The 24,628-nt window shown below is 51.3% G+C and overlaps 1 protein-coding gene across 3 annotated transcripts; it reads right to left on the minus strand.

Moving 5' to 3' along the window:
• Positions 1–4,600: 4,600 nt before the first annotated feature.
• Positions 4,601–24,628, minus strand: Krba1 (KRAB-A domain containing 1). Of its 3 annotated transcripts, none has more exons than XM_051152436.1 (17): positions 24,325–24,479; positions 17,994–18,120; positions 17,492–17,611; positions 16,837–16,986; positions 16,015–16,170; positions 15,062–15,196; positions 14,458–14,631; positions 13,657–13,806; positions 12,774–12,974; positions 12,146–12,319; positions 11,565–11,741; positions 9,606–9,758; positions 8,156–8,350; positions 7,925–8,065; positions 7,298–7,402; positions 6,676–6,807; positions 4,601–5,650 (listed from the first exon to the last, which is right to left on the minus strand). In XM_051152436.1, the coding sequence occupies exons 1-17, from the start codon at positions 24,334–24,336 to the stop codon at positions 4,839–4,841; spliced, it is 3,114 nt and encodes a 1,037-aa protein (XP_051008393.1). In that variant the 5' UTR covers positions 24,337–24,479; the 3' UTR covers positions 4,601–4,838. The 3 variants fall into 3 exon arrangements, with proteins under 3 accessions (XP_051008393.1, XP_051008391.1, XP_051008392.1); XM_051152434.1 differs by lacking the exon at positions 24,325–24,479 and adding an exon at positions 8,998–9,150 and having other exon boundaries at positions 6,676–6,786; positions 17,994–18,189; XM_051152435.1 differs by lacking the exons at positions 12,774–12,974; positions 17,994–18,120 and adding an exon at positions 8,998–9,150 and having other exon boundaries at positions 6,676–6,786; positions 24,325–24,628.

A 24,628-nucleotide genomic window follows, 5' to 3' on the forward strand; every position in this document is an offset into this window, starting at 1 on the left:
GGTGTGGTTTGAGTGGGAATGTTGCTCGGATGCTCAAAAGCTTGGTCTCTGGCTGATGGCACTGTTTGGGGAGGCTTAGGAGGTGCAGCCTTGTTGGAAGAAGTCACAGGCGACTGACTTTGAGAGTTCAAAGCCTCCTGCCACTTCCAGTTTTCCCTCTCCCTGCTTCATGCTTGCACATGAAGATGTGAGCTCTCAGCTTCCTGCTGCCATGCCTGTTGCTTCCTGCAGCGCCTTTTCACCGTGATGGAGTCTTACCTCTCTGGAACAGTAAGCCCAAATAAACTCTTCCTTTTATAGGTTGCCTTGGCCACTGTGTAAACTGAAGATGAGCTAGATAAGCCATCTGCTTAGCCGGGGACAGTCAAATTTACTAATATTAGTCATGTTACAACAGAAAACTAACTAATACACACGAAGATGAGTGAGTATATCAGAGAGAGAGAGAGAGAGAGAGAGAGAGAGAGAGAGAGAGAGAGAGAGATCTTCACACAACGAACCAAAGACCAAATGGATACAGAGCTAACTTGTCCTGTGTGTGAACTTCAGCATTGATCTGCCTGTTTGTCTTAAATACTAGTTCACAGGTATCTCCTTCAACATCATTGAGCAGAGCAGAAGAAATGCTTTCCCTGTGGCCATTCCAGAACATTCTCTTCTACATATTGAGATTTCTGAATATAAAAAGGTCACTGCAGCTGGGCATGGAGGCACAGACTTCTAACCCTAGCACTTGGGAGGCAAAGGCAGACCATCTCTGTTGTTCAAGGCCATCTGGTTCCATGGTGAGTTCCAGGCCAGCCAGCAGCCAGGGTTAAATAATAATAATAATAATAATAATAATAATAATAATAATAACAACAACAACAACAATAATAAAGAAAGAGAAAGGAAAAGAAAAAAGAAATATTACTGTAAAGATGGATAGGACCAATTGAGGAAGCATGGTGCTGAGAGAATCAAGAGGCTGAGGGCAGAGGTACTCGAAGAGTCGAGGAGGGAAGCTGCCATTAAAGACACACCCAGCTTTCAGTGACTTCATTTTGACAGGAGAAGCAGCCTGGTGGGCAGCTCTTGTATCTTAGTGTGGCTTACTCATTGGGAACAGAATTCTGGTTAGGCCTGTCTCTGCTCACAGCAAGCATCAAGAGCATGAAGTCTGACTCCCAGAGGAGACCCACTTTTAACGGTGTCAGAAGTAATCAAGCTTGCAAAGCTCTCAGTCGGCTGTCAGGAGAGCTGACTTCCTGAGAGTGCAGCCATCAGAGGCCGAGGACATTGGGAGAAGAGATCCTCAGGTGCCTGTAGACTCAAGGGACCCAACCCAGGACTGTGGGCTTGGTATATGTACATACCAAGGATAGAACACTCCATTTTCTTAGAGCTGCCCACATTGCACTAAGCTGAGCTAGGTCCCATAATGCTAGGCTAAGGATTCCAAAGATGCTGTAGAGCATTAGAAGTCTAAGTTACAACCCGGTCTAACATGCATGCCTATAACCCTGCATTCAGGAAGCTGAGGCAGGAGAAGAGCCAGATCAAGTCCAATTGAAGCTTTACAGGGAGACCCCTGTCTGAAGATTGAAATTTTAAAGTCTTACCTTTCATGAAAGAGGGACTTTAAAAAAATATATATTATTGATTTATTCATAGAAAGAGGGACTTTTGTCTAACATTTATTTTCTCTGGTTTCTGAGTGTGGGGGTGGGGTGAGGTGGGGCTGTGGAAATGAGTAGAGCAACCATCTGGATGATGGCACCTGATAGCCGGAGGCACTTAGCCTCCTATGCGCTCACTCAGGTTACGTACACAGCATTGTCTTTGGGGTACCAAAGTTGCAGAAGCGCAAAGGATTCCTGGAAAGGTTGGACAACTGCAGTTCCAGTTTACATCCTTGCTAGATTTAATGTCTTTATCAAGAGCTGCAGGTTCCAGTTATTATACACTTCTTTCCCTCCATACTCAAGAATATCCCATGCCTCATTAATACAACTGGTTTCCCTACTGGCTTCTACAGACTCCAAAGACCTTTGATTCCTCAGGGGTCTGTGGTAATACACTTTTTTTTTTTCCCTTCCTTTTCTTTTTGACATGAGGTCTCACACAGCCTAGGCTAGCCTTGAACTTTTCTGTGTCACCAAGGCTGGCCTTGAACTCCTGGTGCTAGTCTCACCTCTGAAATGCTGGGTTTACAGCCATGTGTCATGGTGCCCAGCTTCCCCCCCCCCCCCCCGCCCCATGTGTCTGATTGTTTGCCTGTATGCACGTCTTATGCCCATGGGGGCCAGAAGAGGGTGTCAGAGCCTCGGGAACTGGAGTTATAGATCATTGTGACTTTGTGTAGAATAATCGTTACTTTTTGAATATATTTTTAAAAACTCTGGGACTTTCTATTTAACTCTGGAAGGTAAAGTGTGGTCAGAAAACTCATTCCTTGTAATGTCCATATTTTAGGTTTGTTTAAGCTTGCTTTAGGGCTTGCTCTCCCTATCTCTCTCTCTCTCTCTCTTCCTCTCCGCTCTCCTCTCTCTCTCTCCTCTCTCTCTCTCACTCTCCTCTCCTCTCTCTCTCCGTCTCTCTCCTCTCTCCTCTCTCTCTCTCTCTCTCTCTCTCTCTCTCTCTCTCTCTCTCTCTCGTGTGTGTGTTTGTGTGCAAACAGCAGTACTGCGGTACAGTGTTTGCATTCATGAATCGGGCCAATTTTGTTAATCAGTTATTCAAAATTTGGCTTCCTTCCTAACTCATTAATTTGAGAAAAGAATACTGACATCTTCCAAATTCGCACTGTGAACACAAATGTTTCTCCTTCTAATTCTTGGAAGGATAAAATTGGGAGACATGGGATGAATATGAAAAAATTTAACCATAACAACAACAACAACAAAAAACCCACCACAGCCAATCTAAAACAAGACAGGAAAAAAGGAAAACAAAAACCAAACCCAGTCTACCAACCCCAAACTCTGCAAGTGGGACAAAACACAAACTATCGAAGGTGTGTCCAACCATAACTGTACCAGTAAGGCCTCCAAGAGCAGAATTGTCAAGATGGATTACGAGGGAAAAGCCTTGCAACCACGGCTTATTTACAGGAGCCACATGCAAACCCAGAGACCAGCCAGCCCAGGTAATTTACAGCACCAGTGGGAGATGTTCCTTTGGTAGAACAGTGCCTTGCAGGTTGTTGTAAGAAGCCACAGATGGTCCCTGTTGTGGCTACCTCCTCCAGCCTTCCATCAGTCTGCTCAGTGAGCAGGACTCACCCACTTTTCAGCCCCACGGGTAATATAAAGAAAGAGGGTCCCCACCCAGGTGTGGTCTATGGCCACTTCCCCAAACAGTAGGGGAGAGACCTTCTCTGGCCCCCACCTGTGGTTGTTACAGACAAGGTGATGCCAATCAGAGCTTCAGCAGGCAGCCCAGGCCCTGGCCTTCCCAGCTCCTGTGGGTATAGGCAACGCTCCTGAAAAGTCCTCAGATTCAAAAGGAATTCAGGTCAATTCTGAAAGACATGCAGTGATCAAATATGGGGTGGCTAGCTGTGGTATAGCAGGGCAGAAACAGAGCGACATTTAGTCAGCCAGGCCAGATCCAAGACTGGCACAGTTCTTAGGTGTATTAGGAGCTAAATGGTGCCTCTTCCCTGTTTATATGTTAAAGTTTTAATCCTAACAGGCATGTCCAACCTACAGATCACCTAATCTGCATGTAGCTGAGGAATGCTCCACATGCAATCCAACACAAACTTGTAAACACACTGAAAACATGAGTTTTTTCTGACTTTTTCTTTAATAATCTCAACTGTCTGGTTCTTTAACGTGAACTTTCTGGATGACAACAGTGTGTCACAATGTTGAAAGGCTGACACCATGCTAGCTTTCCTGGCACTTCAAAATATGATGTTCCTTAGAGTCTTTAAGTACAAACTTAACCATCCAAAACATCATACCCGTGTCCTGGTACCAGGGGCATTTGGAGAACAGACTCATAGAAGATGCCATGTGAACATGAAAACGACCCTCAACAAAGCCAGATGTCCCCTGCAGAACCAACCCTGACAGGACCTGGATTTGGGACCCCTGATTTAAGCTGTCCCAGACTAAATCTGTGACACTTTGTACACAGCCTAGGAGACTGGCACATGTGCTCTACTCTTCCCAGGGGCCCTGTGGCATTCAGTCCCCATCACACTACACATGCTCGGTTCTCTTGAGGTGTAAGTGTGGAGAGTTCAGGAGCATGAGCTGCCTAGTTCCTAATGTACAGGTGACAATCCTGACAGCCATGCCTGAATGTCATCCCCTCGGAGCACCTTTCCCTAGAGTCAGTGGCCTTAGCAGCTACTCTGTTTACAATTTTAGAATCCATGTGGCTTAATTGAGCTTAGACCACAGGCCAGGCTCCCCTTAAATGCGATCTGTGAAGTATTCACTATAGACAGACAAAGGGTAGCCTTCAGTGTCCTTGAGATCAGGAGCAGGCCATCAGATTAGGGTGTCCTCTGCAGCTGGCTCTGTGCACATGCCTGACACCCACCTGACACCTAGACGGCTCTGCTAAGCAGCAGGAAGAGCGACTGACTGGACCTGAACTGAGGAAGCCAGAGGTATGGCTGAGGAATGCCTCAACAGTGTCTCTGTGCAGACACCATGGGGGCCTGGCACAGCAGACACAAAGGGCCAGACCTGAAGCAGCAATGAGAGGGCTGGTTGAACAACTAAGAAGGAAGACACAACCTCTGGGAAGCAGGTAGCCTGGGATGGCTGGACCCCAGAGAGTCCTGCCAGGACACCCCTGCCACCCAGAATCCCCAACAAGGCTGAGCAGACAAGTAGCAGTTAGTGGGTCCCCCACCTTGGATCCCTGTGGTCACCTCCCCAGAGGTCTTTGCTGAGGGCTCCCCCTAGCAGGCTGTTAGGTTCCTTGGGCTGGTTTGGAGTGTCGATTGTTCCCACACTAGCAGCCCCAGGTTCTGGGTCTGCACTTGTTGCAGATGAGGCCACAGGGGGGACCAAGGCAGTAGGCACAGTAGGGGAGAGGGGATTCTGGTGGCATCCAGTGTGTTCCAGAAGGGGGAGTGCAGTCAGCACAGTGTGGCCTCCAGGTGTAGAGGAGATCTGCTGGGAGGAGCTACAGGTGGGCCTGGAAGATTCTACCAAGGAAGCATCTGGAGGCAGCTGAGGCACCAAATTGCCCTTCCCTCTAGAGAGTCCTGGGCGGTCAACAGCCTTGCAGCCTTCTGCCTGGCCCCGCAGGATCTTTGGTCTGGGCTTGGTGGGGCCCTTCTGCCTCCAGTAGGGTAGATGTCTGTGGTTCAGTCTGTTGGCCCAGCGAGGTCTCCTGGGGAGGGCCAACTGCCAGGAAGCCTGGCCTTTTGGCCCAAGGCTCCGTGGGCGCCTTCCCAGCTGATCCATCTGGGTCCTCATGGTGGCCACTTCCTGAGAGAGGCCTGCCACAGCTGCTGCAAGCTGGTCCAGCTTGTCCATGAGGACAGTACCCAGGTTGTGCAGTTCCTGCTGCAGGGACCTGCCACAGGGGCATGGTGGCTGGAGAGAAGTGGGTGGCCACTTCGACAAGACAGCTGTGGGAAGGGGAGACTTGCTAGGTGGTTCCGGAGGGTCCCCAGAGAGCAGTTTCCCTTGGGTCTTGGCTAAAACCAGAGAAAGGATGGGTAAGAGTGAGGACAATCTCTCTGGCCCCCAAGACCTCATTAGTGTATTTAGTATCCTGCCTCACAAGGCCTGGTTTCTAGAGAATTTTAATCTTGGGTTTCTTTTTTTCCAAGACTAATTCTTCAGTCCCACATCCATTGGAGTGGGTGTCACCCCAGGCAATATGGTGCTGGTCAAGGCCCCTCCCACTTCCCACCCACTCAGCTCAGAATGGAAAAGGGATCTACTGTCTGCTAAATGCCAGTCAAGGTCTGCCTGTGTCTTTTCAGTACCTTTAGGACCACAGACAGCAAAGAACAGGTAATGACCTGAATGGCCCAAAGACCCACATCCTGTCTCGACAAGTGTTTGAATTAAGTCAAGGATTTGAAACTGAGGCAGGAGTATCACAAGTTCCAGGTGGCCTGGCTTACTTAGTGAAACCTTGTCTCAAACAAAAACTAACGATTAAACACCACAAAACAAAGTAAGAATGTGTTGTGATGCTGCATCTGAGGGACGGTGCCAAGGGCTCTTAACTTTGTATTCTTGGAGGAGCCAAAGCTCACAGGCAAAGAAGGTGCCCAGCACAGGTACAAAAGGCAGCAAAGACATATGCCACAAACATCTGAGTCCTGCATACTTGTGAGGCCTTCCCAGCACAGCTCAGGACACAGGTGCATCACTCTGCCTGTTGTCACTGTGGGTCCCCGGACGAAAGACGCTTGTGCTCTGTACAGGACAGTGGTAGCCAATGCCACACAATAGTGCCAAGGTTCAGTTCCCTCAAACCCAAGCTTGACTCCAGATGCTTCTCGATGCCTCTACAGTGGGAGCCTGTGCCCTTTAATGAAAACTCTGAGGTGAAGCGAACCATGCATCTGAGTGGCTTCAGTATAAGACTTTCCCACCCAGGACCCAAATGATGAGCTTGGAGCATGTGTATTTCCTTAGGATGAGACCTGGGCTCTGATTTTCTCAGAGGCTCTAAAGCACAGCAAATGCTGGACAGCCACCCACTCACCTGTGGCACTGGGTTGACCATGTCCAGGCTCCAGTTCCCTGGGGTCTTCAGTACACTTGGGTTCAGGCCTTTCCTCTAGCTGAGTGGCAGGCCATGGGTGCCCAGCTGCCTCTGCAGAAAGCGCACAGAGCACTTGGGACAAGGACAATAATGTTTCTATGCACCACTGCAACATGGGGATATTTGTTGAGCCACTTCCCCTATCCCCACCCTAACTCCAATGGCAAACCTTCAACTTTTGTTTTTTGTTTTTGTTTTTGAGCTATGGTCTCTCTGTGTAGCCTTGACTGTCGTGGACTGGCTTTGTAGACCAGGCTGGCCTCGAACTCATAGCGATCCACCTACCTCTGCCTCCCGAGTGCTGGGATTAAAGGCATGTGCCACCACACCTGGCCTTAAACCTTCAAGTTTTAAACAATGATTAAATCAGATGCAAGATGTTGGGGAGCCTAACACTGGCGGGCTGGCCCGCTGTGCCATGTGGGGACCCCCTCTACCATTCTCTACTAAATCCTCAGTGTCTTGTAAGGAAATGTGAGGAATATGGCTCATCCTGAGTCCTTCACAGCAGACAGCCACGGCCAGAGCAAAGCAGCTGCTGAAGCTGGTTCCAGGGCCCTACCTCCTCTTCCTTCGGTGCTGCGGACAGGGGCAGGCTGGCACATGGGCTCTGCAGCCTCTTCTCTTTTGGGTGGGTGGGACTTGACTTCTGTCCCTTCTGCTCTTCCTGTAGGAACAACGTCAGGGTCACAGCTTGGGTGGAAAGTAATGTGGCTTGTAATACCAGGTGTCATTTCTAGACTTCTGAGCCCATTTCAAAAGTTCTATTCTCACTGTTTAGGTGATGTTGGGGATCAGACCCAGGGTTTCATGCATGCCAGATAAGTGCTTTACCACTGAAAAAGATCACGATTGATATTTCTTTTGTTAAAATTGTCAAGTTTTAAAAATGTTATTGGATACTATATGGCGTACTTATGTGTACACATACACATGTGTGCATGTATTAATGAGCATATATGTAGATACTATGTATCAGTGGTTCACCAAGATCTCCCTAATAGAACACAGGCCTTGGATCATGGGCTTACCTTCCCTCTGGCTCAGCCTTATAGGATCTAAAGTACAACAAATTAGGGGGAGATTTTAATGAGAGCCCACAGAATGACAGCGAAACTCAGAGACTGGAGCCTAGACCCTTGGCCCTCTGGGGACATGTGGCTGTCACCCAGGGAGATTCCAGGCTCACCTGCACTGAGGCTGCTGCGGTCCCGGGGATCTCTTCTCTCAGGGTCTTCAGCAAGACAGTCATTGTATTTGACTCTTGGGGATGCTCCGGAGACAGGGCACTGAGGGGCAGGACCCTCACAGGAGGGGAGGTGGTCTTTCTCTGTGTCATAAGTAAGCCAGTGTCAGAGTACTGACAGGCACCTCAAAGAGCAGCTCACTGCCACTCGCACCCCCATGGCAGCAGACTTACTTTGGAGCGGTGGCTGCCAGAGAGCTGGCTCAGGCCTCTGGTCCTCTCCATCAGAGCTGCTGAAACTGGAGCTGGAGCAGGGGCTCGGGCTGGGGCCAGGGCCAGTAACACAGGTGAAACGCAGGGGCCGCATGGGCAAGATCCCCTTCAGAGAGTTCTCTAGGCGGTGTAGAGGGGAGGGCATGGTGGCTGTCTCTGAATAGAGGAAAAGAGAGCTCACTGCCCAGTCCTGATGGCCAGGCACTCCGGATGTCTATCTTCTGCTCAGCCACACCCCATCTAGGCTCTAGTGGATCCCAAATGACTTACTTTCTGGTCTTAGGCAGAGAAGCAAAGCCAGAGGCTAGCCATGCCCCTGGCTGAGTGAGCTGGGGAACTTTCTGGAAGTTCCAAATCCTGAGAAGCTACTCCTCATCAGGTTCCAGTTAGGTCCCGAGTCTTGCAAGTGAGGTAGCCCTTCCCACTGGGCAGGCAGCCAACCCTCTCCTTAGCAGACCCTCTACCCCACACCAGGAAAGAGCTAGCAGCCAGGAAAGAGCTGGCAGCTTAGTGAGGGTCACTGATGAGCTGAGTCATCCTTCTACCCCGTGCAGAGGCCAGAATGGTCCTGATGGAGCTGCCTATAGCCAACAGTGTGTATGGGGTCCCCCTCAATGCCAGCAGTGTCTCCGCTACAGAAATCCCACATGGAGACCAAATCACATCCTAGTCTTCCTGTCCACTTCTATGCTCCATGCAAGGGAAGGAAGGTAGGATGGAAACAGAAAAACAAAGGGAAGGCTACTGCCTTGACAAAAACTAGCTGGAGGGAAACCACTATGTAAACACTGACGGTAGCTCACCATCTTGTGGCCACTGCCATGTTCCTGGCCTGGTGGTCACCTGGTGGCAGGTGGGAGTGCAGGTCTGTGGAGTGCCTTGATGGAGGCTCCTGCTGGGCACTTCTCCCCGACCCTGTCTGAGGTGCAGTGGTTCACAGGCCTCGCCCCTCAGTCCTGTTTTTAATGAGAAGAGTCCCAATAGTCCTGTGGGACCTCATACTGCCACAGAATGGACAGAATTTCTGCCACTGCCAGGCTTTTAGCACATAAGTTTCAGGTGTGGGTCCCTGCTTGGTCACTGCACCAGCCCAAACCTCTTTAACCCCAACTTGAGCTATGTGGACTCTCAGGAGGTGTATAACGCAGTGCCCAGACACAAGGCATGAGGGGATGACACAGCCACAACAGAGACACTTGGTCAGCAAAGCTCCGGCTCCATGGAGCAGCAGACACTGGTGCTTATTTACCAGTGACTGACCTTCTGCCCTCAGGGCTCTGCTCAAGCCTGACTCCTGAGCATCCTCTCAGCTCAGCTGAGATCCAGCCTGAGGGCTGCTACACCACTGCCAAAGCTACGGTGTAGGAGGGATTGCTCTCCCCACAGTTATCCACAAATACCAGTTTGTTACCTTCTCTGTCTGCAGCCCAGTTCCTGGGCTCTGTTCTCTTCAACCCCCTGTCTGAAGCTGAGGGGCAAGGCCAGGAAGCCTGTGGCCTGGGAATAGGGATGTCTCTCAGACAGTTCTGCAGGCCCTGGAGTGGTGAGTTTCCTGGTGGATATCCTGTAAAGATCAGACATGACCAGTCTTGGATGGGTAGCCAGTGCTCTGTGAAGCCCTGCAGCCTGTCTGCCCTGATCAGAGTCGAGGAAGGAAACACAGCATACAGGGCAAGTCCTGGTAGCTCAGAGCCCCAGACAGAGACATGGCCCCAAACGCTTGTCATCCCTGCTCAGGCTGCCCTGGAGAAAGCCTACACAGAAGTCTGCCTCGGGGGAGTCTAGTCACAGGTATAGATCTTAGGCTCCCTTAGTGCAGCAGCTGTCACCACAGCGAGGTGTGGTGCTGCCTGCTTAGAGCGCAGGACACCCTAACATTCAAATGTGCACAAGGCTTCTTTTACTCTCCAAGGAGGGCAATAGGCCTTCTTGCCTCTCAATAAGACATCAGGGCATAGGAGGTCTAATTCTCCATAGGACTCAGATACATGGCAAAGACAGAACTCCTAGTCCTGGAGTCTTGTGCAAATGGCAGGAGCTGGATGATGTGACATTCTAGAGGGATAAGGTGAGGACAGCACTGTCCACACTCCTCCATGAGGCAGCTCCTATCTATCTTGACCGGGGCAGAGGTTGTAAGCAAGAGATTGTCACGATGGGCTAGAGTAACATAGCATAGCATGGATGTGGAAACCACAGCGGGTAAAGAGCTTGGCGTCGAGCCTGAGCACACCTGAGTTTGATCTCCAGACACATATGGTGTTGGAACATTTAGAATTGACTCCTGCAAGTTGTCCTCTGATCGTATGTATAAAGTGGTACACACTGGGGGGGGGGGGTTGGTGGGGGGGGGAGCTGAAGGTTGAAGAACATTTGAGTTGTACATTGGGGCGGGGAGTCCCTCAGTAGGACTGAGAAAGAGAGAAAGCAGGCTCTGTAATCAAAGTCTGTTGAATTCAACAACTTGCATCAAAATGTCCCTTAGCACTTCTATGTGCCAGACAAGAACAAAGTAAGCCCTCCTGCCCTCATTAGGCAGCGTTTGGCAGGAACGAGGGCAAGAACAGGGCACACACAAACATGTGACTTGCCCAGCTGGTTTTGTCCTCGCCTTCTGTTGTCTGGGCTGTGCTGCTTTAGGGCTGGGTACTGCTACCAGCCAAGCTTTACACTTTTCTACGGTAGATTTATAGCTGTATAGACTAGGAGCTGCGTAGGTGTGGCCTGGGGACTTTGAGAAAATGCAGCTCTCCACATGCCTGAGGTAAGCCCCAGTAGACTTGTAGACTAGAATGAGCCGCTCTTTGGGCTGCTGGTGCCATGTCACCGAGGCAGATGTCATTGGACATTTTCAAGCCTTTCCACTAACAATGGATGTGGCCAGGGCACAGACGGGCAGATAGATGCACTGAGTGTCCACCACAGGACAAGGCAGACATGACTGTTCCAAGACAAAGACAAAAGGGGATGCTGAGAGAGTTCTCTAAGACCCAAAGTTCCCCAGACTACCTCGCTTTGGCAGGGCCCAGGGAGGCCCAGGTCACTGAGTACAATTCTGAAGGTGTCTTCTATGGTCTTCACTCCATTTCCCCTAAGGTGGAGGTCAGTTAGCAGTATGGGCACTTCTTTTTGTCTGGGATAGGGGAGCGTTTTCTGTAAAGGGAGATTAAGGACACATGGCTAGCCATTGTCCTGTCTCTTCTGAGCCAAGTCACTACAATAGACCCCTCTCACACTGCCGGAACAAGTCCTAGGTCTGCTTCTGCCTTGGTGTCCCCAGCCCTTCTTCTCGCACTGGGGCAGAGATAATGGTGCGCAAAGACCTTGTGCTCCTCCCAGAGGACTACACCCTCAGGCCAGACCAGCTCACCTTTCCCAAGCCGTTGCCCATGGCTGCTCCTGGGGCTCCCGAAATCCAGATCCCCATCACTGCTGCTGGCTGAGGAAAAGCTGGTGGGGGTACCCTGCGAGCCACAGGGATGCGTCCCAGGTCCTTCTCTAATGGAGCCCTGCAAGCTCAGAGGCAGAGGTGGCTCCCTTGTAGCTCCTGTATAAAGGGATATAATTGGGTCAAGGCAGAACCTGCTGGAGAAGACCTTGGGCCTTAGAATATATGGTACCAAGAGACCCAGTCCTTCCCTTCCAGGGTTTCCCATGGCCATGATGAAAAGTCTACCTATCACCTGGACACATGCACGCACGCACGCACGCACGCGCGCACACACACACACACACACACACACACACATACGCACAAATACTCTTGGGGATAAGAAGTCCTTAGAGCAGGGAAGTGGGTGGATAGGATCTGGTTGTCAGCAAACCTGGATAGCTACTTGGGGAAAGGCATGAAGCAGGGGTTAGGGAAAAAGGGCACAAACTCGAAGAGACCCAGAGAGGATGACCAACATCTCCCTCCACTGTGTGCATGGTCAACCTGGGCCCAAGTACCTTCACTGTGAGATCCTTGTGGCTGTAGCTCAAGCCTCTGAGAGCCAGCCTCTCCGGGCTGGGGACTTCTGGACCATGAGATGGCTAGTGACTGGAGAGGTGATAACCCGCCTGGAGGAATGCCCTTCAGACAGGCCTCCAGAGCTTCTAGAGGTGAGCTTGAGGCCCTGCTGGCTGGACAAGAGAGGCCACCTTGTCATCTTCTCTTGCTGGGCCCTGGCCTGCTTGTCAGACCCCACCTTGGCCCTTGGCTGGCTTGCTGGCCCCCAACCTGCCTTCTACAGCAGGCTCCAGGGATCTGCTAGGCAGGTGATCCTCCAGTGAGGAACTCTGAATGTGTTTTCTGATTCTAAAGAAGGAATGAAGCTGTCCTCAACTCCGAGGAGAAGGGTGGGGCAGCCACCTGCATGCAGCGGCCAGCTTCCACAGCCAGGACCTCACTGCAAAAGGAAGGTCCTGAAAACAGAGGGCTGCCTGCACAAAGGGCACGGATTGAGAACATGGACGATGGTCTAACAGCTTGGGAGGAGAGGCAGGGGAGGCTCCTTGGCCAAAGAGAAGCAGGTCCTTCTCTGTGGGCTTTGAAACTCATTACCATTGGATTGTGGGTAGATAACCCCGGACTTACCTAGTGTCATGGGGCCCCAGCGGGGCACACGGACCTCTCTGCTGTCTCCAGTGGAATATGGACTGTGGTTTTGCCTGCTAAGCTGGCAGGATGCTGGCACTGGGGGACTCTGGGTCCAGCCATCTTCCACCTTCACCGTGGTCAGCACACTGGCATGTGCATGACCAGAATGGGGAGGAGGAGTCTGGAGGCGTCTCATCCCTGTGGGAAAGGTGCTTGCTGGGAAGCCCTAATTTCAGGCTTAGACTCACCCTAAGTCCTGAGAGGCCCCTCTTTACAGAGCTGGGAGGGACTTCCAAGGCTCCCTGCCTCCAAGCAGTCACTGGCTCTGCTCCAAGGTACACTCCTACCACCTTTGGGTGCTCCAGAGTTTTCTGAGGGATATTGAAATGAGCCCCTCCCTGGTCAGCAACAACTCAGACCTCACTTCTTATGCAGCAGGCTTGGCTCTCCACCCTCTTAGGGGCCATGCTCTCTGGAAAACAAGCTTACTGAAGAGCTGACAAGTGACCCCAGTCCAAACATAGGTGCTAGGAACCCTAACCTCCCATCATAGTACCTAGCTTGAGCATTGGATGACAGGAGTTCCCAGTCACAAGTACGGTCTACTGTGCTACATACAACTCTTGCTTTCTATTTTTCTCTTTCCCTCCCCAGTATCCCTTCTAGAAAGTTCTAGTCTGCTGGGAAATTATGAAGCACTGACCAAGAATCTCCTACATCCTCCGTTCTTTGTACAGAGTGGTGCAGTCCAGCATTGGGTTCTCTGACTAACATGCTGCTACAGTGCATCAAATTTTATCACCAAGAGTCACACACAGCTGTACTCAGAGCAGGAAAACCATCTAGCTCCCCCAGCACTAATCTAACAAGTGGTCTTTACCTCCAGAGTTCCTTTTCCCTGGATCCTCCTGCAGCCGCAGGTCTGCTGCTCTTGAGGGGCTGGGACGCTTGTCTGGGGCTTCTGGGATCTCATTTAGGCAGTTGAGCAGGCCCTGAAGGGGACAATCCCCGGATGCAGCCTCTATCTTCACTAAGAGAAAAGGCACACGTTTCACTTAAGGTCACTGTCCTCAGTCTCCTGACAGAGAGACGAGGACTGCCCTGGGCTGCAGTTTGAGTAGCACAGGGCTGAAAGCCAGGACCTGTCAACCTGCCAGTGTGGGCAGTACCTGGGCACAGCTATCACTCAGGGGGCAAATGGCACGGGTGGGCTGGCAGTTTCTGAGCTCTGAGCTTCAGGTGTTATCAGGTCTTGCCATACACATGTAACGCTCAAACACGAGAGGGGTTCTGTAGTTACATTCACCCCAAGCCAGAGGACGGAACAGCTTTCCTCAACAGATGCAAGGCCAAGGCAACCTTTTGAGGGAAATCACGTGCACACCTCAGCGTCCCTGTCAACAGCAAGTGACAACTGAGCACCTAAGTCCTCCTCAGAGTCCCACATTAGAAGGAACAAGAGAACAGCGAGGAAAACAGGATAAAATCTGCTGTTGCAGATTGAAAACGCCATTGGCCTGCAGACACTTGACCCTAGGGACACACGAGCCCTCACAGTGGTCATCTCGGGGGAGGCAGTAATATCTGTGGATGGAGCACAGCAATTTCTGTAAACGGCCGTCTGGACCTTGTGGGACTTTGGAGACTTTGGCCTGAGCAGGCCAGGTGCCCAGGGACTCACCCGGGCAGGGCAGGCTCCCAGTCTCCACCTCGGCTCTGGTCTGCTTCAACACACTGAGGCCAGGGAGAGAAGATGACAAGTCTGGGGCTGTCCCCCGCTGCTGGGGCTGGGGCACAAGGATCTCCTTCAGACAGTTGATGAGGCCTTGCAAGGGACTGTTCTCAGGAGCCGTTCCTACGCACGTACAGGACAACTAAGGTCAGCGTAGTCCTGATAGGCAGCATGAACGAGACCCTCAGTCATCCCCGCCATCTCTGGGCAGCTGAGAATCACCCACAACACACAAGGTTTATCTTATAGCAGCCACTCTCAACCTTGGGCCACAACCTCCTTGGGAGTAACGATCAGATATCCTGCATATCAGATATTTACAATATGATTCATAACAGTAGCAAAATTACAGTTATAAAATAGCAACAAAATAATTTTATGATTGGGGTCACCACAACATGAGGACGGACTGTATTAAAGAGCCACAGCAGCAGGAAGGTTGAGAACCAGTGGCTTATAAGGTTGTCGTGAAGTTCAGCTGGGAGAGTGACATGACCTTCACTGACCCCACTCGGCTCTAGGCTGCCCAGCCCCAGGAAAGCCAGCCTTTCACCTGCTCCCATGCTGCCTCTGTTCTGCCTTAGGTAGCTCTTGCTCTGGTCTGGGCTTTGAGGGGGATGAACTGAGGTCTCTCCTGAGGCTCCTGAGCCTTCCTTTTCCATAGAGAGTGGTCTATCAGCAGTTCCTCCTGCAGGACGCAAAGAAGGCCATGTTTGGTGGGGGACTCAGACTCTGGGATCTCCCCGGATCTATTTCCCTAGAGGGCAGACCACTCTAACTCTCCAACCCTTTGAAAGTCACCCAGGTCCTAAACTAAATACTACGACTCGTATATGCCGAATGTTTCCAGACCCTTTCCCTGACCTCAGTCTCTAAATCTGGCCTGGCCAAGGACGCCTACAGGTCAGGCTAGTACCTGTGCTTCTTCCGTGGGGCTCGTAAGACAGATGCCGCATGGAACCACAGGCTAACTGAGGTACTGGGAGTGTCTTTTTAACTCTTTATTCTTTTAAGTATTCTAAACTAAAACACCAAAAACAGGGCTGGAGAGATGACTCAGCCATCAAAGGCTAGGCCTAGAACTAAATTACAAAAAAACAAAACATTCAGACAAGTACAATTTCGAAGAACTTTAAAAGACAAAGTGAGACCCTAGAGAAACTCTAGTGACCAGCAATGCTTCCCTGCTGCTAGCTTTGCTGACAGTCTGAGAATCTGACCAGGTGCATACAGGTAAGCGACCTGCCAGGCTTCTACATTAGAACTGCTCAGAGCTCCCTGTGTGTGTATACAGTCCTCAGTGATCAGCACACGGGACAGGACATCTGGAACTGATCTGCAGACCAGAGGCCAAGTACACTTTCTCACTGTTCAGAGACCTTTATTTCCTATTAGCTACACAGGAAGCTGGGGCAGAGAAAGTAAAGAGTACAGAGTCCAAGGCCAAATTCCAGGGCTAGGCCTTTACAACACTGGGCATGCCTGTGCACATTAGGTCAGACTCACTGGTAGGTAGGGGGCTTCCTTGTGGCCAGTCTCCAGGAGGGCCACCGGAAGAGGAGCTGCCTGTGGGTGTGGTGGCCAGGCTGGGGTGGCTTGCAGGGCTCTCTGGAAGAGACGTGAGCAGGCCTCGGGGAGGACAAGCTTCCACAACCACAGCTACTGGTGGGAGGTGAAGAAGATGCCAACTGGTAAGCTGCCCTCCCATCACCACAGTCAGTGCTTTCCCTGTCATGTTCCACCAACAACAACCAGGAGCCAGGGACCTATGCACTGTCCGTGCTGAGCTCTGAAACTGTAAGATGTAAGGTCTTGGCCTGGTAAGGTCCAGAGCAGTGAGTATAAAGCCATATTCCACCCAGTCGGTGCCACTCTATACCGCTATTCCCTTCCCATGTCATCCAACATTAAGTGAAAGGGGCTGCAGCAGGTAGGGGACATGTTCTAGGGTGAGCTGGGCCCTGAGCTGACCAGGTGCACAAGGGAAGAAGAGAGAGTTCGTGAAGCAGAAAGAGCAATGGCTGGCAATAGGATCTAGGCCCTACTGGCTATTTGGACAAAGCTCAGCTTCTCTCTTGTTTCCCATCTGCTTTAACAGGGACAAACACACTGCTCACCACTATGCAAAGTGCACAGCGACAGGGCGGGATCACCAGGTGGCTGGACTCAGGGAGGAGCACCATGAGAAGGCAGGAGCTGGCCCCACACCCACTAAGGTCCCAGAAGCTCAGGATGAGCACACAGCGAGGAGGTCAAGAGCTGAGCTGGAAGGCAACTATGTGCAGCACTGTGGGCTGCAATCAGGTCTCTGTGGCTGGTGTCACTCACCCTCAGGGTTCCTTTGCTCCCCATCCAGATTGGTGTTTCCACTCTCAGAGGAGTCTTCAGCGCCCTTCACTTCCCCAAACAAGAACTCTGGAATCTCTTTCACTAGCTGCACTAAGGCGGTGAGGTGTAGGCTCTGTTGGGGCTGCTCTCCTGTGGAGAGAAGCGTGAGCCCTGAGCTCAGTCACCGAGCTCCTCAGGGAACCCTCTCCATCACAAATGGAGCAGCCAAAGAGAGAAAATGGCTCAGAGAATGGAGGGCTGGGCTCAGCAGGGTTCTGCGCTATTAACCAGAAGCTGGTCTTGTCTCCTTTCCATCAAGGGCAACCCTGAAGGGCCCTGTGGCCCCATCTGCCCTTCCCTCCTTACTCTGGGCCCTATGTGCTACCTCTACTGTCTAAACTGCAGGCTGGCTCTGGGGAGTGCCAAGTGAGGCCTGAGGCAGAAGTTCGCCCTGAGGTGATCTCGGGTTTTATTCTAAGCATTTCTCTCCGGAATAGATTACATGTAACAAGCCTTCAACCTAGAGGAGTAAGGGGCAAGACTCAAGGAGGCCTGGACTGGGTTAGCAGAAGTCCAAGTGTCACTTAAGGGGCAGACCCTAGGGCTGAAAACCAGGACTAGGAGGAAGTGTTCAAGGTCTATTGGGAGGACATACCGTGAGGACCATGCTCCAAAGAGGGTTCCTGTCCCTTGTCATGGTGGCTCTCTCCTGCTGTGGCTCCTCCAGACTCTGCAGGTGACAGGAAAGCAGAGAGAGGAAGCAGCTCAGCTGTCCCTGGAGAGAGAAGGAACAGTTACTCTGGGAACCGAGTGGCTTTTACCCTCCCACAGTCATGTGATGGCCCAGATGCCTGCTTATTTATGTATAGCTTTCCATACATGTTTGTGCAGCCATCAAATTCACATCATACACCCCTAAAAGCCTTGTACCCAGACCCCCACACTAGGCTCACAGAAGCAAAGGAAAAGTGAGGGCCCGGGTAGCCCCAGGTTCTGAACATTCCCCTAAAACTACTCACTCGCAGGTGAGGAAGCCAAAGCCTAGAGGAGCCTTGGGTCCCACAGAGACTCAAGACCCCTGGCCACAGACCCTGGCATCCATCACTGCTACCCAGACTGTCCCTGCAACCCACAGTCTGGAGGCCTCAGGACCTCACCCACAGACACCAACGTCTCGTAGTTTTCCCGCATCACGTCTCTGTAGAATTCCCGCTGCCCCTCCTGCAGGAGCCGCCACTCCTCTTCAGAGAACCGCACGGCCAGGTCCTTGAAGCTGATGGGCACCTGTGGGCACAGTCTCCGGGGGGGTTGGCTGCATCCATGCCAACAAGGCCCACCCAAACTGTCCCTTAGAACTCAGTGAGCCACACGGGTCTCCTGGTAGACACTAGGAGCAGACAGTGCAGACCTGGTGGGGCCTGGCCGAGGAGCAGCAGTTACTGGGACAGTGCTGGAGTTAGCTGGGTGCCTGGGAAGGTGTGCTGCCAGCAACTTTTTAGAAACAAGGACACCATACATGTGACTTGGAAAGACAAAGCTACACTCCTAAGCACCCAGGCAAGCCCTATGTTCGCTGTGTCAGTTAAGTTAGTAAGTGAATGCCCGGGGACCCGGAACTCCAGGCACTGAGAGGGGGACATCAGGTTACTAATAAAACCAGCTTGTTACCAAGGTCTAGTATTCTTTGTCCTGAATTCTCTGGGTCGGATGTGTTTTGGATGTTTGACTGTTTTCTTGTAGTTAATGAGTTATTTTAGAGATGGCACTCAAGTCTAAATAAGCCAGCCTTTTATACTTTGGTCTTTGGACATCTAGATGAAGGTAACTTTTAATGCAGTTTTAATACTCCAGCATTCTGACTGCAGGCGTTCACAGGAGGTCAGATGTGGACTTCTCCACATGCGGCATCACTGTGCTCCAAAAGCTTTGCCTTTTGAAGCATTTTCCATCTCAGATCTCGACTACTGTTAATCAACCCGAACAGCTATGAAAACCCCCACTTAATGCTCTTCAGCAGGGATGGCCTCATTTATGTCAGAAGTTAAACACCTTGAAGGCACAGAGAAGACTGACCCCTTTCACCTGTCAGCCAGGCACCTGCAGGCCTGACCTGTGCTTAGGGCCCCTGTGATCTCCAGACTCCAGTGTGGGTCCTAGCTGCTGGGCAGAAGCCACCTTCACTTTTCCAGTCCCACCTGCCCTTCACGGCTTCAGCTCCTCATAAACTCTGGTACAGAGAGCTGTGACAGCCGCCACCAGGTTCACGAAGCAGGAGCACGTGGGGAGAGGCGATGTCCGCAAAGCCTAGCAGCTCCATTTCACCATGCTCCCTACCCCATCCTCCCCACTACTACCACGCAGCATTGAAAGCCTGCAGTGTGGTCCTTAGGAACCTGCTCAGAAGAACCCCCGAAACCCAGGGGCTTCAGGAGACAGCTCTTCACATCCATACTCCACACCGTTATCGGCTACGCTCACCTCCTGCACCCTGTGGCTTTGTAAGATGAAAGCAACACCTCTTAGCTTCTAAAAAGCCATCATTCAGTCATGAAAACTCAGACAATAACCAAAATCTAATAGGCATGAACTTAAATTATGGCAGAAATTAACTGTGCAGATGATACAAGCAGAACGTAACGTTTTGAAGCAGTTAGGCTCCAGCCACACATCTGGCTAGGGACCGCTGCTCCAGGGACTGCTGACATTCAGAAGACCGGAAGTGATCAAAGGCAGTGTCCTTTGCCCCCTGGCTCACGGTGTTATTCCCAACCATCTCTATGGCCTGCTGGGCAACCCAGCAGATTCTTTCCCCAAGGTTAACTTTTGCCTCTGGCCCACTATGGTCACTATCCCTCAGGAACATCTCAGATGCTCCACAAACCTCTAGCAGGGAGCCATTTTGCATTTCCTGTTAGCCTCCTAACACATAAAATGTGGACAGTCTTGGATTCTGTACTAAAGAGCCAACAGGGAAGACATGACACTGCTGCCTTTCAAAATGCCTCGAACCAGGTGGTCCCAAAAGGTGCATCTCAAAAGGGCTTGTACCTAACCAATTAGACGTTAACACAGAGGCCAATCTGTGCGATACAGATGTGCTGAACACACATCTTCTCCCCAGGTGTCTGCAAGGGGGCCAGGTGCCAGCAGAAGGTGCTAAGTGACCTGTTCTCAGCTTCAATCCAGGGTCTAGAGTCTTTGGCAAACCCCCCGCAGTGGGCATTCCACACGGGCCATTCAACATCATGCTAGGGGAGCTAAGTGCTCCTTGGTGACTGCCCCAGGGGCCTCTGCAAAGCTGCCCTCAAGTTTCCTCTAACCTCACCCTAAAAGACAGCACCTTTGTGGTCTGCTGGATTTCTCAGATGTCTTCTCACTGTCATGGACACAGCTATGAGTCTAACTACCTGCTGAGCCTGAGTCCTCATGGGCATCCCTAAGCCTCAGATGCTCTTGGCGGGCCCCACCACAGGACCCCTATTACACTTGGCTACCTAACAAGCTCCCCTCCCCTGTACATCCCAATGCATTCGACCCATCACTTCCTAGCTGTGCTTTTGGCATCTTTGCTACAGTTCTGTCCTCTGGTCCTTTCTGGTGCTGCCCTCTTCCCCACCCCGCTTCTGGGATCCTAGCAGCCAATGCCTGGGAGCCATGGGGGCTGGTGAGTCCTCATGTGTGAGCTACAGACGCCCATGTCTGTCTGTGACAACAGGCTCGGGGGCCAAAAGGGCATATGTGTGCCTCCTACAGACCAAATATGCATGCCTTACTTGCACACTTTAAGTACTGTTTAATCATGTACAGATGCTGTTGTGATGAGCATGCATGTCCCTTAAAAGTCGTACAACCTATGACATATAAACACCTACCACCTAGTGCCACCAAGCAGACAATTATGGGGGATCACAGAAGTTTCAGCATTAAGGAGGAGTCACGGAGCAGAAAGAAGCCTGGTTTATAATCCAACCTTCTATTGTGATAGCCAAGGGAACACAGGGATGATAAGTCATCAAGCCACGGCAACAGAGAGGCCCCCAATGGGGCCTGTAACCTGAAGACCTGGAATCCGTCAACTGCTCCCACAGAATGGTCTAAGTCTGCAGATTGAGTTCAGCAAAAAGGAAGGACTGGCTTGTGGGTCCCTGGCCTTGGCCACGTGACATGCATAGTCTGGCCTACATTGCAGAACTCTTTCTAAGTAGCAGTGTGGCTCAGGCTACCATAGCTCCATGCTGCCAGCACCTCTGTGCTTATGAGACAGCTCTCCAATAGCACTTGCCTTCCCATGCAGGGCCCACTCTAGGCGCAAGAGTGACTGATTAGGCCAAGCATAGAGTAAGGGCATATCTGGGGGACTAATTTTCTGGTAAAAAGATGGGTTCAGTCTCTTTTTCCTCTCTTATGCTTTTCTGCTATTCTGCGCTCCACTGTGGGTGATGGTGCTATTGGCTGACTGTGAAGTGTCTCCCTGCCTCCCCTCACGCTCCCTGCCTGCTGAACTATTTTAGGAGGTTATGGAAACGTTAGAAGGCTGACCTAATATGTCACTGGAGGTAGGTCCTCAGGGGTGTAGCACTTCTGGCCCTTCCTGTCACAACCCTTATCTCCCAATCATCAAGACTTGGAGAATACACACTTTGCAGCCATGGTGTCCTGCCCAAGTACAGGGGTCAAATGACCATCACCAACTCCCCACCCCCATAAGCACGAGCCAAATCAAATCTAGCTTCTCTTAGGTGTTTCTGCTGGGGATTTAGTCAGAACAACTAGAAAAGTAGCTAACCTACACATCATCAAGGCAACCCTTGCCAGAGGCCAGGCCCTTGACTTTAGATTTCTCAGCAGCCAGAACTGTGAAAGGAAAAAAAAAAAAAAAAAAAAATCTGGTTTGTTGTTGTTTGCTTTTTGAGAGAGGGCCCCACTATTGTAGGCTATCTGAGAACTTATCATGGAGGTCAGGCTAGCTTTGAACTCACAGATATTCAGCTGTCTTTGCCTCCCAAGTGCTGGGACTAAAGGTGTGCACCACCACATCCAGCCAAATCTGTTCTTTATAAGTGACCCATCTTGGGCAGCTAAATACAGAAACACAAACAAGACAGGTGGCCAGATGTTTCCACAGCTGTATCTTCATGTGTGTTCAGCTTGTCCACTCCATTCTTCACTGTAAAGTAAGCCCTTGGTTTCTTTCCTCTCTGTCTATGTCTGTTTCTACTACTATAACAGAACAGCTGAGATAGGATGACATATAAAGAAAATAAATTGATTTCTTACAGTTGCAGATGCTGGGAAGTCTATGATCAAGGGGCCATTTTGGCTGAGGGCTTCCCTGCCACATGACACAGTAACATCACATGGGGAAACAGGGCAAGCCAGAAAGGCTTTTAAACAAGGCTGCACTCTCAATAACCCATTAACTCCAATGACTCCCTCACAAACTATGAACATATGATGCTAGGGATTCAGTTTCTAACAGTTGAAATTTGGATGATATTGTCAAACCACAGCATGCGTATTCGTTTGTCTTCTGTGAGTCTGCTTGGTGTAGGATGGTCCTATTGCGAACTGCACCCTGAGGTCCACTGAAAGAAGATGTATCAGTTATGGGACTTCAGGCAAACGGCGGGCCCACCTGAGCTGTAGCAAACTCACCTGTAATAGTGGACCACGTCCTAGCTCATAGGGATAGGGTGCAGACAAAGCTAATTACTGTAAGGTAAAATGTCTGCAATAAGTGCTGGGGCACACAAAGTGCTGTAACTGGTGTCACTGAAGCGGTGCCAGGTGCCTAATATCGCTCTACAGAGCATGGCTTGCCACCCCAGGTTCTTTTAGACACCACTCCCGACACTGGGTGGCAAGGGGCGGCATATGTGGCTCTTTATCTCAAGGCTAAATATATCTGGCTCTTTTAGGCCTCTCTCCAACCTAAGCCTCAAAAAGAAATCTTCACAGACAACGCTGTGACTGGCAAGACGCCCCCTTCAGAGCCTTCCCAGATGGAAGAAGTGGAGCTGGGGGTGTTGGTTAGATGGTAAAGTGTATGCCTGGCATTCCCTGGGGCTGATCCCCAGTGCCACACAAGCCAGACAGAGTGGCTCATGCCTATAATTCCAACTAATTGTAGGAGCTCAAGGTCACCTCCAGCCACAAGACTCTGTCTCCAAATTAATGAACTAATTAGTTAAACGGTGAAGGAAGAGTGAATAGTGTGTGTGAGGGAGAGGTAATGGGAAAAGGAAGGGAAGACAGAGCGGGTGGGGAGATTGACTCCAGGAGGCTTGCCATCTGCGCCCCGGTGCCCCACCATCAGAAGAACTTTTGGGGCTAACTAGGACCATCGTAGAGCATCATCTTCATTACTCACAGCTGCCATGATGGGCCCCCTAAAAACCTGCTCTGCTACCATGTCAGTCTCTGTATGAAATTGCCGGTTTCAGCACCCATGATCTTCGTCAGCCTAGCCCCCATGACTCCAGCATGCCTCAGGCTACCAGGTGAGATGCTGTACCCCGCTGCCACTCTTTGTCCCCACCTGCAGACTGCACACACCCCTATGATTCACACTGAACACAAAGGCTGCAGATCTTCCCTAACCTTCTCCATCAGACTGTGACCCTGCACTCCTAGAGACCATGCCGCACCATCTTCTCCATGCAGCAACACAGTATGGATCTGTGGTCCAACTGCCTCATCTACAGAACGGAAAACCCAAATAAGCAGCCTTATGACGGGGCCAGTGAGCATATCTGAGCAAGAGTGTCCTTGGGCTGCCATGTCAGCCAAAGCTACAAAGGTCACCCCCAGGGCAGACAACATCCTATTTACTAGGCCTATTGTTTATACCAAGATACTTGTGGGGTATTAGTGAGGTCTAGCTACAACCCACAACACAGTTGCCTAAGTTTGGTCAAGGCTTGTGGGCACCAAAATTGCATATCTGACTCCTGGTGTGTCTACCCAGAAGGCAGTGCAGCAATTGCTCTGGCATCTTCATAGCCTTACGACCCTGCCCAAACTGTACCTAGGCCACAACAGCAGATGGGGCTATTCTTTAGCTCTGGAATTGACACATTTTACCAGCATAACTTGGATCTGTTTTCTTTCTCTCCACTTTCTCGGGCCCTACTCCCCGGGATGCCGTATCTTAACAAAAATAAATGTCAGACTTAGTTATTCCCCTAAGTCCCGCTGAAGCTTCAATGGTACACACTAGCTCATGATATCTTGTACTGAAAATCCAAAGGAATTCCAAAGGAGTTCCAGGTAGGGGGAAAAAAAAAGCTCCAGGTTGGTGGGTCCTAGGGAAAGGGGAGAGCCCAAGACCTCTCTGGCTAGGGAATCTTGGGCGTCTGGCCGGCCTCGATGGCCTCACAGGAGCTCAAAGTCGGCGGTGACCGCTCCTCCTGGGCCCGTCGCCCCTGGGCCGCGCTGCACCGAGAAGCCCGGCCGAGGCGTCCGTCGGTCCGCAACGGCTCGCCTTACCTGGTGCGCCATGGCGGAACTCAGCTTCCCGACTCCCTGGCCCACCTAGCTTCCGGCGCGGCTCCGGCAGAACGCTGCACCGAGACCCACGAGACCCTTGGGAACAGTGGCCCAGTTTTCCACGAGAGGAGGCGGGGCCGGGGGCCTGGCTGCACAGGGAGCCGCAGAGTTGGCTCGCCTGAGTCTGCCCCGCGCTTCGCATCCCGGGAGGGGGTGGTCCCGCTTCCGCCCGCAGCCCCCAGCCTCACAGGAATTACAACGCAGGCGCAGACTACACTTCCCAGAGTGCTCCGTGACTGGGGCG

Source organism: Acomys russatus, chromosome 10 (assembly GCF_903995435.1).
Source record: "Acomys russatus chromosome 10, mAcoRus1.1, whole genome shotgun sequence".
Classification (NCBI taxonomy): Eukaryota; Metazoa; Chordata; class Mammalia; order Rodentia; family Muridae; genus Acomys; species Acomys russatus.